Genomic DNA, 16,837 nt, shown 5'->3' on the forward strand with positions numbered 1-16,837 from the left:
CAGATCTCTGTATTTTGATCTCCCACAAAGCATCCAGTGTATAATGCACCCAGGACCCAACTACAACAGCTGCAGGCACTACAACTCCCAGCATTTACTGACAGTCTACAGCCCTCAGGATATGCTGGGAGTTGTAGTACAGTGTAGACAGATGTATTGCTGGACCTTTAGGGCTGATGGTTGTCACCCACAGATTGCAGCCACCAGGAGTCTCTGCACACAGTGCTTTATTAAAGGGTGGTCCACTGAGAAACTACAACTCCCAGCATAGCCTGAGAGCTGTATAAATGTAGGGATTTGTCACAGATACAGATGAATTCAGGAAAGGAGTGGGTCAGCATGTTGTGTCTCACTGGTTCTATATTGGTGGGCCCCAGGTCCCCCAGTCCAACAGTGGACAGAACCGGTCCCCAAACTAAGATGTCCACGGCCTCTTTCCTTCCTCCATCACGTCTGTTTGATGAGAACAGCGGGCATCAAGCAGAGCGGCACCCAAGTGCCAGGGTATATACCATGCATGTAACCTGCCAGTGTCGGGGGGGGGGGGCAGGCAAGGTGCCTAGGGCAGCATGAACTCTTCCACCACTGGGAGGATCTGTCACCACAGAAGCACAATGACAAGTCCTCTAACACCTCAAGCCCATATGTGTGATTACACATTCCACCATAATGATTCAGGATTATATTGTCAACAAAGATATTTCAAACAAAAAAAAAAGAAAAGAAACCCACAGTACTATTTTCATCGCTTTGACCCGCCCAGAAATATTTTCATCCAATGGAAACCTGCGGCTACCATATTAGCTCACAAGAAGCCCCGCCCTCTCTCATAACCCCGCCCCTCCCAGATCCCCACTGCAACTATGTTGGACTAATTTTTTTGTTTATGCCTCGCTGGCCCCGCCCCCTGTCGGCGACGTCACGGGTTGAGCTTGCGCCCGGTTATTGTTGCAGGCCGCACGGAGTGGACCGGAGAGGGGAGTGAGGAGGCCGCCGTCCTGTGACCGTACACCGGGGGAGCCGGGCAGCGGAGGCCGTGCGTTCCAGCTGTGCAATGGCGGCGGCGCCTTCTAGACGCTCCCAGCAACAACAAGTGTGCGGGGCAGCCGGGCAGCAGCAGCCTCCCCCGTCCTCCTCTCCTCCTCCTCCCGCAGCCTCCTCAGAGCCCCAGTCCCCTCCTCGCAGCCCGGAGATGCCTCCAGCCTCCCAGCGCCAGGGCCCGGATTCTCAGCCGGAGGGAGAAGCGACCCCCCTGCCGGCCTTCCTGCCCAGGCCTCTCTCTCCTCCTCCGGGGGAAGCTGCTGCCATGTTGTCCCCCAGCTCGTCGTCTCTTCCTCCAGCTCCGGCTCCCAGCTCCGGGAGTAGCAGCGGCAGCTCCAGCTCATCCTCCTCCAGTAACAGCCTGTCCTCTGGGGGCAGCCCGGCGGAGAGCCCGGACAGCGGGGCGGCAGGAGGAGGAGGAGGCCCCGGGGGACCCCTGAGTGCGGTCAGCGGAGCCTTCCGGGAGCTGTTCGAGGCGTGCAGGAACGGGGACGTGTCCCGGGTGCGGAGGCTCCTGGAGCCCGGAAATGTCAACGCCAAGGACATGGCTGGAAGGAAGTCCACCCCGCTCCACTTCGCTGCAGGTCAGAGGGGAATGTGTGTGTGACGTCAGAGGGGAATGTGTGTGTGTGACGTCAGATGGAATGTGTGTGTGTGACGTCAGAGGGGAATGTGTGTGTGTGTGTGTGTGTGTGACGTCAGAGGGGAATGTGTGTGTGACGTCAGAGGGGAATGTGTGTGTGACGTCAGAGGGGAATGTGTGTGTGTGTGTGTGTGTGTGTGTGACGTCAGAGGGGAATGTGTGTGTGTGTGTGTGTGTGACGTCAGAGGGGAATGTGTGTGTGTGTGACGTCAGAGGGGAATGTGTGTGTGTGTGTGACGTCAGAGGGGAATGTGTGTGTGTGTGTGACGTCAGAGGGGAATGTGTGTGTGTGTGTGTGACGTCAGAGGGGAATGTGTGTGTGTGTGTGTGACGTCAGAGGGGAATGTGTGTGTGTGTGTGTGTGTGTGACGTCAGAGGGGAATGTGTGTGTGTGTGACGTCAGAGGGGCCTGTGTGTGTGACTGTGAGGTCAGAGGGGCCTGTGTGTGTGACTGTGAGGTCAGAGGGGCCTGTGTGTGTGACTGTGAGGTCAGAGGGGCCTGTGTGTGTGACTGTGAGGTCAGAGGGGCCTGTGTGTGTGTGACTGTGAGGTCAGAGGGGCCTGTGTGTGTGTGACTGTGAGGTCAGAGGGGCCTGTGTGTGTGTGACTGTGAGGTCAGAGGGGCCTGTGTGTGTGTGACTGTGAGGTCAGAGGGGCCTGTGTGTGTGTGACTGTGAGGTCAGAGGGGCCTGTGTGTGTGTGACTGTGAGGTCAGAGGGGCCTGTGTGTGTGTGACTGTGAGGTCAGAGGGGCCTGTGTGTGTGTGACTGTGAGGTCAGAGGGGCCTGTGTGTGTGTGACTGTGAGGTCAGAGGGGCCTGTGTGTGTGTGACTGTGAGGTCAGAGGGGCCTGTGTGTGTGTGAGGTCAGAGGGGCCTGTGTGTGTGTGACTGTGAGGTCAGAGGGGCCTGTGTGTGTGTGAGGTCAGAGGGGCCTGTGTGTGTGTGACTGTGAGGTCAGAGGGGCCTGTGTGTGTGTGAGGTCAGAGGGGCCTGTGTGTGTGTGAGGTCAGAGGGGCCTGTGTGTGTGTGACTGTGAGGTCAGAGGGGCCTGTGTGTGTGTGAGGTCAGAGGGGCCTGTGTGTGTGTGACTGTGAGGTCAGAGGGGCCTGTGTGTGTGTGAGGTCAGAGGGGCCTGTGTGTGTGTGTGAGGTCAGAGGGGCCTGTGTGTGTGTGTGTGAGGTCAGAGGGGCCTGTGTGTGTGTGAGGTCAGAGGGGCCTGTGTGTGTGTGACTGTGAGGTCAGAGGGGCCTGTGTGTGTGTGAGGTCAGAGGGGCCTGTGTGTGTGTGACTGTGAGGTCAGAGGGGCGTGTGTGTGACTGTGAGGTCAGAGGGGCCTGTGTGTGTGACTGTGAGGTCAGAGGGGCCTGTGTGTGTGACTGTGAGGTCAGAGGGGCCTGTGTGTGTGACTGTGAGGTCAGAGGGGCCTGTGTGTGTGACTGTGAGGTCAGAGGGGCCTGTGTGTGTGACTGTGAGGTCAGAGGGGCCTGTGTGTGTGACTGTGAGGTCAGAGGGGCCTGTGTGTGTGACTGTGAGGTCAGAGGGGCCTGTGTGTGTGACTGTGAGGTCAGAGGGGCCTGTGTGTGTGACTGTGAGGTCAGAGGGGCCTGTGTGTGTGACTGTGAGGTCAGAGGGGCCTGTGTGTGTGACTGTGAGGTCAGAGGGGCCTGTGTGTGTGACTGTGAGGTCAGAGGGGCCTGTGTGTGTGACTGTGAGGTCAGAGGGGCCTGTGTGTGTGACTGTGAGGTCAGAGGGGCCTGTGTGTGTGACTGTGAGGTCAGAGGGGCCTGTGTGTGTGACTGTGAGGTCAGAGGGGCCTGTGTGTGTGACTGTGAGGTCAGAGGGGCCTGTGTGTGTGACTGTGAGGTCAGAGGGGCCTGTGTGTGTGACTGTGAGGTCAGAGGGGCCTGTGTGTGTGACTGTGAGGTCAGAGGGGCCTGTGTGTGTGACTGTGAGGTCAGAGGGGCCTGTGTGTGTGACTGTGAGGTCAGAGGGGCCTGTGTGTGTGACTGACTGTCGGGTCGGAGGGTCCTGTGTGTGTGTGTGTGTGTGTGTGTGTGACTGTCGGGTCGGAGGGTCGTGTGAGTGGATGATCATGTGGCAGGATAAATGCCTCCAGAATGGGGACAGGGAACCAGTCAGACTGTAGGCTGCTCCACCAATGACCTACATGCCATCAGAGGCAGCTTAAAGGGATTGTCTCAATCTTATCAGCCCTCCTGTAAATTCATAGAAGTAAGGGCCAAGTAGCCCCTTACTAAAACGGCCTTCGTGAAGATCAATTTAAAGGGTCACTAAGCTCTTTCGCTTCCCACTTTGAGTTTAAAAAAAGTAGAGCTTATAAAGTAAGTCTATGGAGCATGACTTTTTTTTTTTTTCCTACACAGAGCGGGGAGAGGATGTACTGCAGTGGTCCTCTTCTCGCTCTATCTCCCCACCGGTACGAGTCTGAACACTCAGACCCGAAACAATCAAACTTGTGACATGTCTCTAAGACCGCGTCTGCTCTGGGACTGAAAAAAACTGAACTGAAAAAAAATTCTGTGAAGGTCATTTCAGTGACCTCTTCTCTTCTGACCGATCAGTATGGAGTGCCCTGCCTGACAGGAGAGCAGCACTCTGATCCTTGTGCCCTGTGGGTTATGCGAGGGCTGCTGATAAGTCTTTGGCTCTACCAAGAAAGAACCAAGATAGGAAGATGAAACTTTACATTTATTCCACATACTCTCTGCTGATGTCAGCACACTTCTTACACCGGTATTCCAAGTTCTGTAAGCCTTGCAAAAAGAAGGATTTCAGTTGCGCCACAAACCAGTCATCTGTAGCAGAAATGGTGTGAAATTTGCCCTAGGACGGCATCCAACTTCTGCAGCTACAGGAAATCAAATGCTGAGCGTTCGGCTACGTTGACAAACCTGAACATTTTGGCAGGTCCCCTCAACGCCACTGGAATTTATCATGTCTGTAGCTCTGAAACTGTTTAAATCTTCTCACTACTGTACTGACACAGCAGTACAGTACGATAGTGCAAAAGTTTAAACAGTTTTGGAGCTCTCGACATCATAACCAATTATGATGCCAGGAGCTCCAAGGTCCATACATGGACAGTATTTTGCAGGTTTTTGAATGGTCTCATAACTCTCAGTATTCAGCTCCTGTAAAGGAAATCTTAGAGTGGCTGTAGTGAGCAGGTGTTGAGGATGAATGTCCCGTGGGTTGTCACCAAGTGGGGGTTCCATGTTATGTAAATAAATCTTTATCCAGTATTTTCACAAGACGGCAGAACATCGGACATATCTAAATACAATTGGGTGGCAGCGGGATAAGACCTGGATACCCTAGTCCGACCTTTTATATCTGGGCTGTCCGTATTAGATGGCCTGACATTGCACTGTAAGCGAGCGCCAATCTGCTAGATCATCACTTGCTTACTGAGCCCATACATGGCTCGATAATCATGCATGAGATAGATATATCTATCTATCTATTTGGCAATGTCCATGCACCCCTTGCTGCGTATATAGAAAATAATGAAGTTTACACTTACCTATTCTCCCCAGGATTATGCTGGCTTTTCCACACTGCAGCTGCTGCTGGCCCTGCCTCTTATATGGAATAGCGATGCACATTGGGCGACCGACGATTTGAGAAGCAGCATACATTACTTCTAGCAGGGCTTCTCCTCCGCTCTGTCTTCCTCCCCGGGTCCCATGGCGCAGCATCAGCTTCAGTGCCCCCTGACTGAGCTGTCAGACCGCTCAGCCAATCACAGGCTGGGACCGCCACGGCCAGTGATTGGCTAAGCAGTCTAACAGCTCAGTCAGGCCGCTCCGGTGTTGATTCTACGCTGCGGACCCGGGGAGAAAGACGGAGCGGAGGAGAAGCCCTGCTAGGTATTGTATGCTGCAAGGACATCGGTAACTATGTCCCTGCAGCCCTTGCTAAACGATCATCGGGCTGTGGAATAGGCCCATTAAACCAGCGCCGATCTAGCAGATTTGCGCTAATTTACGCTGTTGATCGGGCCCGTGGAATAGGGCCCTATGTTTTGAGTCTGCAATAAAGTGTTTTTTTTTCTTTTATATAATCCTTCTCGGGCTGGTGTGGAGAGGTAAAAAACAACTATACTTATTTTCGTGGTCACATTGCCATTCTGACAGAGCCCCGATCTCGCTCTACAGAACTTCGAGATAGTCTGCACAAGGAATTACCTGGTTGACCAATCGGGGGCCACTGCAGCGTCCCACTATACATGTTAATTGGCGGAGTTGGCAATTCCTCTTGCCAACCCTTATCCATTGCTTGGGGCTCTGTGAGAATGACATTGGTGGGCGGGGGAGTGAGGACGTTTTCTGAGCAGAATTATAATAATAAAATTGATTCTTGGACATCCCCATTAAACCTAATGTATCTGCTGCCAGTACACTGTGGTATACATCAGCGTATCTCCTTGACAGGTTACTGACCTATAAATACAATTGATGTATATGAGTGAGATTAGTTAAACTTAAATCCATGTTTTGCCTGTCCCAACAACCTTATGGCTACATGTCACCAAGATGCCAGAACCTGTTATACCGCATATGCACCAGTGGCTTGCTTACTGTCACTGTATTCTCCCGTGATCGACTATATAGCTACATAGTTTTAGGTTATGGACCCATTGTAAAGCTGCCACATGCAGATGAAACACGGCCTGCATTCTGTATTTATGTATCAGGCAGTGTAGCCCCAAAATGTGATGCAGATGGGACGTAAGCTGATGCATTATAACATTACCGTATAAATCAGGGTAAGGTCGGGTTCACACTACGTAAAAAACACGGCCGTATTCCATAACAACGGCTGTGTTTGCACAAGCAATGGACGTTATTTGCAATATAACGACCGTTTTGTGCAAATACGGCCGTGTTTTTTTTACGTAGTGTGAACATAGCCTAATAGTGCGTTTACACAGAGATTTATCTGACAGATTTTTGAAGCCTTGGCTTCTAAAATCTGTCAGATAACTCTGTGTAAACACACCATTAGTGTTCATGTGTAAGAATATTTCCTTTCACTGTACCACCACTACATTGACGATAGCGCTGGGCGTTTGGTGCCATATTGGTCCTCATTTAGTATTTTTTTTTGTGGTTCTACAAGTTTAATTTGAAAATACATTTAGGCCTCATGCACACGTTCTGTACACAGTCTGTATGTTTTAATGGTGTGCAAAAGATTGGGTTAGCGGAACTCCGCACACCGTCAGTACAGTTGTGCAAAGATTCAACTGTTTCAGAGCTCCCGGCATCATAATGTTACATGATGCTGGCAGTTCCAATAATCCGTTCCTTTGCACACTGTCCGTATATACAGAACGTGTGCATGAGGCCTTAGCTTTTAAAACGTTTGTCATGATTAAAGTTTAATGCTGGGCCCGAGTCATCACTGGTGAGCCTAAAGGATGGCCTTCAGCAGACAGGTTCTGTAGTTCTGTAATAGCAGTAGATTCATAGGATAAGGAGCACTGCCCAGTGGACAATTGAGAAGCCCTCCATGGTATCGCTCTCTAAAATGCTGAATGAGAACGGAACTGAAGAAATTGCCCCCTGGCGGTTTAAAGTCACATTGTGTATAATGTGATCTCTCTTATGACAAGATGACTGCTCTGAACTAGTACTAGAACTAGTACTAGTAGCTGTGGTGATGGTTGTGAACTTGAAAGAACCGTCCAGCTTAGTTCTGTGGTGCTGAAACAGAGCCCCAGTGGAAGTGTGATCCTGGCCTTACTCTCACTAAATGTCCCAATAAAGATTGTGTGTATGTGTATATATATATAATTAGGGTCCGTGGATTCCTGCTCCACACTGACAAGGGGCAAATACCCCGAAACTGCAGTCTGTGGATGGATGCCTGCCTTGGTTCCCTTGTCTTATGTCGTTATATTCTCCACAGAGTTAGACTTTGACTCACAGGGGCCACCCTGGTGTTTCCCTATTTAGGTCCCAAAGCTCACAACAGAGTGAGGACCTGAGGGACTACGTATTAGGGTGATTTGGTGCTCTCCCAACTAGGAGGAACCCCTTGGCAACAGGCTTCCTTCTCTGGAGAGAGGGATATCTGGCTATTCCCGTGTTTTGAGACTCGCACCTCAAATTTTGTAGGGGACAATCCGTGGAGACTCGTAATTGAGTACTCCATTGGGGTTTTTTTTCTGCTGTTCTCCCTGAGTTCAGTAAAAGTTGTTTTGTTGGTGTGTGTACATGTACTGTGATCCCTCAGGATACAATATTTTCAACGTACAGTGTTCCTTTCTAAGTCATTGTAACATGAGTATGCAAAACAGGAGATATCTGGCTATCCCGTGTTTTGAGACTCGCAACTGAGGCTCCACAGACTCTTGTTTTGCATATTTAAATTTTGGGGGGCATCAGTGGAGACTCTTGATTGAGTACTTTGGATTTTTTTCACTAATCTCCTTGAGTTCAGTGATTGCTGTGTTTTGTTGGTTGATTTTTCATTGCCCCAACCAGCCAGAATCCTGCTCCACACTGACAAGGGGCAAATACCCCGAAATGGCTGTCTGTGGATGGATGCCTGCCTTGGTAATCCCTTTTCATGATCGCAATACTCTCACCTTGAGGTAGATGTTGACAAGAAGGGGCCACCCTGTTGTTTCCCTATTTATGTTCCAATACTCGCAACCGAGTGGGACTTAACGGGCTATCTTTCAGGGTGGCGTGGTGTTCTCCCCATCATGGAGGCATCCCATGGCAACAGGCTAGAGATATCTGGCTATCCCGTGTTTTGCGACTCGCAACCGAGGCTCCACGGACTCTTGTTTTGCATATTTAACTTTTTGGGGGCATCAGTGGAGACTCTTGATTGGGTACTCCATTGGAATTTTTTTACTGATCTCCTTGAGTTCAGTGATCATTGTAACCTGAGACCAGACTCAACATACAATACTACAATCAGGATCTGTTGCACATGTGAATCTCTAGATGATTGACCAATAAAAGTGGCCATTTTACTGGTAAAACCCCAGTATTACTGTAGTTCATGCAGTGATTGGCTGTCTTGTAGCGCTTCACTACAGTACAGTGTGATACTACATGTCCTATACTGCTCTTTACCTGGGCTGGAATGAGCTGCTTCTATGGGCACCAGGTGAGGGTGGCTTAATTTTATTTTTCTGGGACCCTGTGTGATCTGCACAGGACCCTGAAAATGCCCCAGTAATTTACAGCTTCCAGTAGCTCTTTTTGACTGCTGTATGCAAGGAATTCTTTTTTATCATGATATTTTGGGACCTTCAGAACCAATTACCAGTGTTCTATAGAGTTACGGTCTCCGCATACAATGGTCGCCCTGGAACCAATTAACATTGCTTTTTAAGAGACCACTGTATATGACAGGGAGCTGGCGATGCAGACTGGTCAGAGGTGGTGACATCTCTGAGTGGGGCTAGAGCTTGGAGACTAGATCCAGCCATGCCCCCTGTGACATCAAGGATGATGTGTTGTCTACGGGAAGAAGGAGACGATAAGCTGGAGATAAAACACATTTTGTAGTTCTCCTATTTTAGACTTCTTGTTGGGGTTAATCACACTAATGCCAGTACTATTACTGACGCTTCATATATTGTCTTGTATGCCTCTGGCCACTGAAAAGATATGTGCGTTCTTTGTGTCCATGTTTATGGTACGATGGGAGGAATCAGTCTTGGGGAACAGCTGTCTTTTCTAAGGGCCCTATGGTACAGGGCGATTATCTGCCCAAACAGACTCAGTCCCATGTGGTAAAGACAACGATCTTGTCTTTTAGCTAGTTTAAAAATGATTGTCCGTTGACTGCGCATTGCTCCATGTAGTAGTCATGCATGGTCTCCAGCTGGTGAAAGTGTTTAGAAAATAAGTTATTACTTACCTCTACACACTCCCCAATGTCCTCCTGGCTCTCTGAAGTGACAGCCCTCTCAGCCAATGACTGGCGCTGTCCTGTCCTATCTCTAGTAGTGGTTGGCTGAGAGGCCTGTCACTGCACAGACTGGTTTAGAGGCTTCACTAAGCATTGCTAATGATATATATACACTCAGCTCTTGCTGTGCAATCAATGAGCCATGTAATTGCTCGGTAAGCAAGTGCAAATCTAGCAGATGGGTGCTCACTTGCATCAAATGTCGGGCTGTGTAATAAGGCTCTTTGATAAAGGTTTTGTCTTATCCAAGACAGTTCCTGCCAATATGCCTGGAGATGTTAAAGCGCAACTATAAAATATTTTGACCATTCAGTTAGCTTAGGTCATGATAAGACTTTTTGCAATATACATTAATAACCTAAAATGAACAGTTTTTTACATACATAAAGCTGACTATGCCCTTAAAGCTCTGTCTGGCTCTGACTTATTTCTGCATTCCTGCTGGACACGCCCCCTCCCTGCAGATGGTCCTGAGTGTGTGGACTGTGACAGGAGGATCAGATAACAGTCCTGACACACAGAGAGAGACATAAACAAACCCTCCTCCCCCTCCGCCCCTCCTAGCAGCATGTTCTCCCCCCTCCCATCACAGAGGTGACTAAGCAGAGCTGAGGGTGTTGTGTGTGAGGAGCAGCGCAGGGGAAGAGCTGGATGGAGGCACAAGTACCCAGTGCTTCAATGTACTGCATGAGGGAGAGTGGGTGAGTCACTGAGGGGAGGACTACAAGTCCCAGCACAACACAGCTGTAGTCCTTCCATAGTACATATAACACTCACTATCAGATGTCTGCAGCAGGTGCCCCCACCTCCATGGCTGACATTATCCTACAGTGTAATGAGAGCAGATGACTGTATCTAATCCCACTGTGTGTGATACCATCTGCTGGGGCTCTGTATCTAATCTTACATTGTGATACTGTATGCTGGGGCTCTATCTGATCCTGTTATGTGGGATACATCTGCTAAGGTGCTGGTCAGTGAATGGAGGGACCAGCCAGGGAGATGAGGATAGGCCACGCCCACTTTCTCTCAGCCAGGAGAAAAATTCATTTATTCCTCTGAGCCAAACAACTGGGGATATCTCAGCGAGCGTACACACTATCAACGCAGTTTAGGTTTTTTTTTAAAAGGTAACACGAGGGCTTTTTATTTGAGGAATTTCATTTTTTGGCTACTGAAATTATAGTTGCGCTTTAAGCATCAATGGCGCCTGGTCTGAGCAATGAGGCCATTCCTTTTATTACATGGATGGCCATTCATTGAGACTTTGTAATACAACAGGGAAAATGTGTGACCACTCCCTTCCCCCAGTGATAACAGCTCATCGGTTATTCCAGAGGCCTCTCCTGAAGTTTTGGAAGGCAGTGGTCACACGTAACCATTTCCCATTTTGTCAACTATGTTTGAGGCACATATAATAAGATAATAGTAAAACATTGCAATAAAGCACTAGGAAAGTAAGCTGTTCACCAAGTAATGTGTTAGACGAGTCATTGCATTAGCAAGGCCAGAACCATATATCTTGTATTATTCGAGGCTCTGACATGCGGTGGACTTATTCATTGTCTATGGGATCTGTATGACTGGCTGGAATGTGGCCACCAAGTGCTCTGTGTGTTTATTGATATTGCATGGTGGTGAACAAGCAAAATTACATGAATTATGCTAGTAAAGGCTTATCATTGACGTGTGTACTTATCACTAGAATATATATTGGCATGAGAAAAAGGAGTACTAAGCCACATAGGGTCCACCACAATACAGAGGTCTATGTCACTACAGTAGCAGAAACAGCTGTGGTGATAACTGATGCTCCAACTATAATCCTCAAGTCACCACCTATTGAAGGTAAGTGAGGAGAGGAATGGAGAAACACTGGTTCAGGTAGTGCTGTGTGTAGAAGAGACCCTAGATTACTACAGGATGAGTCTGTCTGCCTCTTCTATAGGGTCCACACTGTGCCTGAATGGTGAATTAAGATGTTGCTGTATCTCTGACCACCTATAGAGTTTTGGGTAGGCATCTCTTTAGATCTTGCTATGTTCACTCTCCTGAATGTAATAGTCTCTCTTCTTCCTTTAGTTTGTGTTTCTCAGCAGTAGTTCCTTGCTTGGACCTCAGGCTTTTGTTATGTAACCCCTTCCATACTGGTTATCCTATTGCAGTTTCTTTAATTTTTGTTCACATAGCACCAAACTCAGGACATCAATAACTCCCTTCCTTCTCCCTCACACATGCCATCTGTATGCAAGATACAAAAAAAAAACGTGATACAGCTCACCTAGTGAAAGTTGGTTACAGCAGCAATAATAATAATGGGGACTGCACAGGACTCTAGCGTTAGCCAGATGCTACGAACATGTAGTTAACTATAGAAGAAAGTCAGGAATGTGGCACTCTAAGATGTAACTTTCAATCCTTCATCTTAAAACTCCAGCTTCTGTGAGACTAGACCTACGCGTATCCCGCAGTTGCACTTAATCATGGTCCTATTAGACAAGTGCAACAAACAGATAAGTGGTGACCAACCAATAAAAGCATGCCACGTCACAAACCTAGAAATCACATGATCTTTGAAGCTATGTTTGTGGACAAAAATCAAAGAAACTGCAGTTGGATCACTAGTATGGAAGGGGTTACATCACAAAAGCCTGAGGTCCAAGCAGGGATCTACTGCTGAGAAGCACAAACTAAAGTGAGGCATTAGAAGATTACATTCAGGAGGCAGCACTTTGTACATAGTAAGATCTAAAGAGATGCCTACCCATAATTCTATGGGTGGTCAGAGATGAGAGGGAAGTCTTGATTCACCATTCAGGCACAGTATGGACACTCTAGAGTAGGGGTGTCAAACTCCGTCCCTCCAGCTGTTGCAAAACTACAAATACCATCATGCCTAGACAGCTGAAGCTTTGGTTGTCCAGGCATGATGGGAATTGTAGTTTTGTAACAGCTGGAGGGCCTGAGTTTGACACGTGTGCTCTAGAGGAAGCAGGCAGGCTCATCTTGCAGTCCTCTAGGGTCTTTTCTACACACAGCACTACCTAAACTAGTGTTTCTCCTCTACTCAAGTAACCCCTTAAAAACGGACTAACACCATCTCGTCACTAGGGGAGTTCAGAAGGGGGTCGCGATCCCGGGTGCTATCTGCAGCCTGGGACCGCGGATATTAGCGGGCACAGCTGATCGCCGCTCCCGCTAATTAAGACCGTTAAATGCAGCTGTCAAACATGACCGCTGCATTTGAAAGTCTTCTGTGCAGCCTTCCCTTTGTCTAATGGGCCCCCCTCGATGCGATCGCGGAGGGGAGATCCCTTCATCTTACCGCCCTGGGACTCCTCATCGGAATAACGCTGATCCCAGCTCGGTATTCTATTGGTCTGGTCTGCAGCAGGCCAGACCATTAGAGCACTGATCTCATTGATCGGTGCTGTATAAAGCATACTAAACTGGTCCCTCATAGGAATAGGAATAGCTATATTAGAAGTCCCCCAAATTTAAAAAAAACAAACCCTCCCTTAACAAAAGTCTGAATTGCCCTCTTTTCCCATAATTTAAATAAAAATAAATAAACATGTTTGGTATCGCCGTGTGCGTAATCGCTCAAACTAATAAATTATCCCATTCCTGATCTGGCGCAGTAAACAGCGTAAGCACAAAAAAACGCCAAAGTGCAAAATTGAGCATTTTTGGTCGCATCAAATCCAGAAACCTTATAATAAAAATTGATCAAAAAGTCGCATATGTGCAATCAAGGTACCGATAGAAAGAACACATCATGGCGCCACAAATGACATCTCACACAGCCCCATAGACCATAGGATATAGGTGTTATAAGCATGGTCATCGACCAATTTTAAGGAACGTTTATTGTCTGTAAAAGTGTTTTTTTTTTTTTTTTTTTTTTTTTTTTTTTTTTAAAGCCATTATATAATATAAAAGTTTTGGAAGTTGCATATAGTTTTAAACATGCCGACTTAAAGAACTTATATAACGTGAGTTTTTTCTGGTTTCGCAGCGTATTTTATGCAAAAATAAAGTCTGCTATTACAAAATAAAATTTGTGGCGCAAAAAATAAGGGCTCATGTAGGTCTGTAGGGTTTTAAGTTTTACCATAGGCCGAACGTTGTAAAAACGAAAAAAAAAAAACAACTTCACCACGCATATAATTTTTTTCCGGGTTTTGCAGCGTATTTTATGCAAAAATGTCGCTATTACAAAGTAAAATTTGTGGCGCAAAAAATTAAGGACTCATGTAGGTCTGTAGGGGAAAAAATATAAGTGCTATGGCGTTTTAAACACGAGGAGGAAAAAACGGAAATGCTAAACGAAAATTGGCTCCGTCATTAAGGGGTTAATCTGTGGGGTTTTTGTTTGTTTTTTTTTTTGCGCTTTTCTAACCAGACCGTGATTAAACGAAACTGCGCGAAACACTTAGGTCTAGTTTCACTGCACTTGGAGTTTTACCATGGACGATTAAAAGTTATGTTTTAACAGTATCCCACCTCTTGTATTGCCAGTCGCTTCTCCATTTCTTCTGGAGTTAACTCCATGCCATCTATATTATTGTACCATGTAAGTCATCCGACTAGTACAGTGCCGGTGCCAGTCTGTTCCGTCCTCAGCGCTGTGCCATGGCATAGTATTAGGTGTTACTTTGTGATTGGCCAGGCATGTGAGGTGAAGGAAGCCTAGGTGAATGTGTTTTTTTTATTTTTATTTTTTTAATAGAATACTTTACTACTGGGATATTGGTAAACTAAATGTCACCTTTTTTTCCTCTCCTTTTTTATTTTGAATCTGTCTCCAGGGTTTGGAAGGAAAGATGTTGTGGAGCATCTGCTGCAGACAGGAGCGAATGTTCATGCTAGAGATGATGGCGGTCTTATTCCTCTGCACAATGCATGCTCCTTTGGTCATGCTGAAGTTGTGACCCTTCTGTTATGCCAAGGTGCAGACCCCAATGCCAGAGACAATTGGAACTACACTCCTCTACACGAAGCGGCAATTAAAGGAAAGATTGATGTCTGTATAGGTGAGTAAAAACTTTGACATGGGTGGTCTAGAACATAACGTCATGGCAACTGGGTTGCAATGTCATGTCAGGCTTAACTTTATGCCAGGGAACGGGGTGATTAAAAACGTGCACTTACCACCTTGGCTCTGCTGATGGTATTGTACTACTATGTTCCTGCTGTGTTCCTGCTTTCGGGTCTGGGTGTCATGATTGACCTGGAAGCGAAGTCCCTAGCAGCACAGTACGAGAGGGAGAAGTAAGAAAATGTTACAGCCTGCAGCAGATCAGGAGCTTTGGAAAGCCTCTTTGACTCTTTGCACAGGAGAATAAAAACATTTTTATACGGTATAGAAGCACAGACAGATATATGAAAGATACCATGTGTCTTCTGGTCCTAACAGCTATGTAACAGTTTCAGCAGTTTGGAATGTAAATTACAGCTGACAGATTCCCTTTAACCCCTTCCTGCACTATTTATAAGAAATAGAGGGGGTCACGATGTGACCCTGTTCTCTACTGGGCGTTTCCTGCCTGCTTCCAGCACTTGGCTGATCGCTGTGCCAGGCTAATTCATCATTTAAATGCAGCTGTCTAAAACTGACTAGGTTACAACTGCTGATTTTTGATCACATCAAATCCACAAAAATTTAAACCAAAAGTAATAAAAAAAAGTCACACATGCGTAAGTGGTGAGTATAATGCACCACACTTCCGGGTCTAGCATGGGTGGGGGGGAACACGGGGAAGGCGGCCATTCACACACATAACATACATTACAAAGTTGTATTACTTTGTAATGTGTGTTATTTTGTGAATAATTGTTGAGCGCCGCACTACCCCTTTAACAGGATAAGAGAGAAATTTTAAATACATGTGGGAGAGATTTATCAAACATGATGTAAAGTGAAACTGGCTCAGTTGCCCCTAGCAACCAATCAGATTCCACCTTTCATTTTCCAAAGAGTCTGTGAGGAATGAAAGGTGGAATCTGATTGGTTGCTGGGGACAACTGAGCCAGTTTCACTTTACACCATGTTTGATAAATATTCCCCTTAGTTTTTTTAAAAAAGATTTAATTTTTTTTAAAGCAGTAAAATAAAGTAAAAGTTATATAAATTACATGTTGTTGTAATCGTACTGATTTAGGAAACCTAGTTAACATGTCAGTTTTATAACATGGCGAACGGCGTAAATGTGAAACCCACATGAAATTTGAAAAATGTTTATTTTTCAATTTTGAAGCATATTTTATGGATTGAGAAATGAAGCATGTCATTACAAAGTACAATTAGTGTCACAAAAAATAAGTGTTTATGTGGGTCTGTAGTAGGGATGGTCCTAACCTGCCGAGGTTCGGGTTCGTACGCACCTGAACTCTCAGCAATGATTACCGCTATCTGCCCGCTCCGTGCAGCTGGTGGATACAGCCGGAGGACCGCCTGGAAAACTGGGATACAGCCATAGGCTGTATCCCAGTTTTCCAGGCGGTCCTCCGGCTGTATCCACCCTCTCCACAGAGGTGGAAGACAGCGTTAATCATTGCAGAGAGTTCAGGTTCGTACGAACCCGAACCTCGGCAGGTTCGGACCATCCCTAGTCTGTAGGTGAAAAATGTAAGCACTAGTTTTTTTTTTTTTAAACATGAGGAAAAACGAAAGTGCAAAAATAAAACAATAATTGGCTGTGACATGAAGGGGTTAAATCTTTATTAATTGTCCAAGTACATGTGAGCGACATACAATACATAGGCCTTATAGGAAAGCTGTCAGCGGAGCAATGCTGCTTACTGTTGCCTTGACAACAAACACTAGCGGCATTGAACATGTGATGTCACTGATATGTTTCCTTGGACATTTGCCTTATAACCATGTTGTATTTGTAACAGAGCATTGTACTTCTCTGTCCTTGTGCTCACATTGCATGTATGTGTACTGATCCTGCAGGGTATAGACAGCACAATTACTGGGATTTGGGCCATTAGATCATTGTTTATTTGAATCCTCTTTACTTTGTTACCACCCATGAGATAGATAGATAGATAGATAGATAGATAGATAGATAGATAGATAATATTACACTCACCGGCCACTTTATTAAGTACACCATGCTAGTAACGGGTTGGACCCCCACAATTCTTTGTGGCATAGATTCAACAAGGTGCTGGAAGAATTCCTC

The 16,837-nt window shown here is 46.8% G+C and overlaps 1 protein-coding gene across 2 annotated transcripts in view; it reads left to right on the top strand.

Moving 5' to 3' along the window:
- The first annotated feature begins 872 nt into the window (after positions 1-872).
- The window catches only part of TNKS (tankyrase), a 138,303-nt gene continuing 122,338 nt past the window's right edge, over positions 873-16,837 (top strand). For both annotated transcript variants that reach the window (XM_069978117.1, XM_069978118.1), the window contains exons 1-2: positions 873-1,625; positions 14,456-14,680. In XM_069978117.1, coding sequence (XP_069834218.1) covers positions 1,055-1,625; positions 14,456-14,680 — 796 coding nt within the window. In that variant the 5' untranslated portion in view covers positions 873-1,054. The remainder of the gene's footprint in view (positions 1,626-14,455; positions 14,681-16,837) is intronic.

Source organism: Dendropsophus ebraccatus, chromosome 7, assembly GCF_027789765.1.
Source record: "Dendropsophus ebraccatus isolate aDenEbr1 chromosome 7, aDenEbr1.pat, whole genome shotgun sequence".
NCBI lineage: Eukaryota > Metazoa > Chordata > Amphibia > Anura > Hylidae > Dendropsophus > Dendropsophus ebraccatus.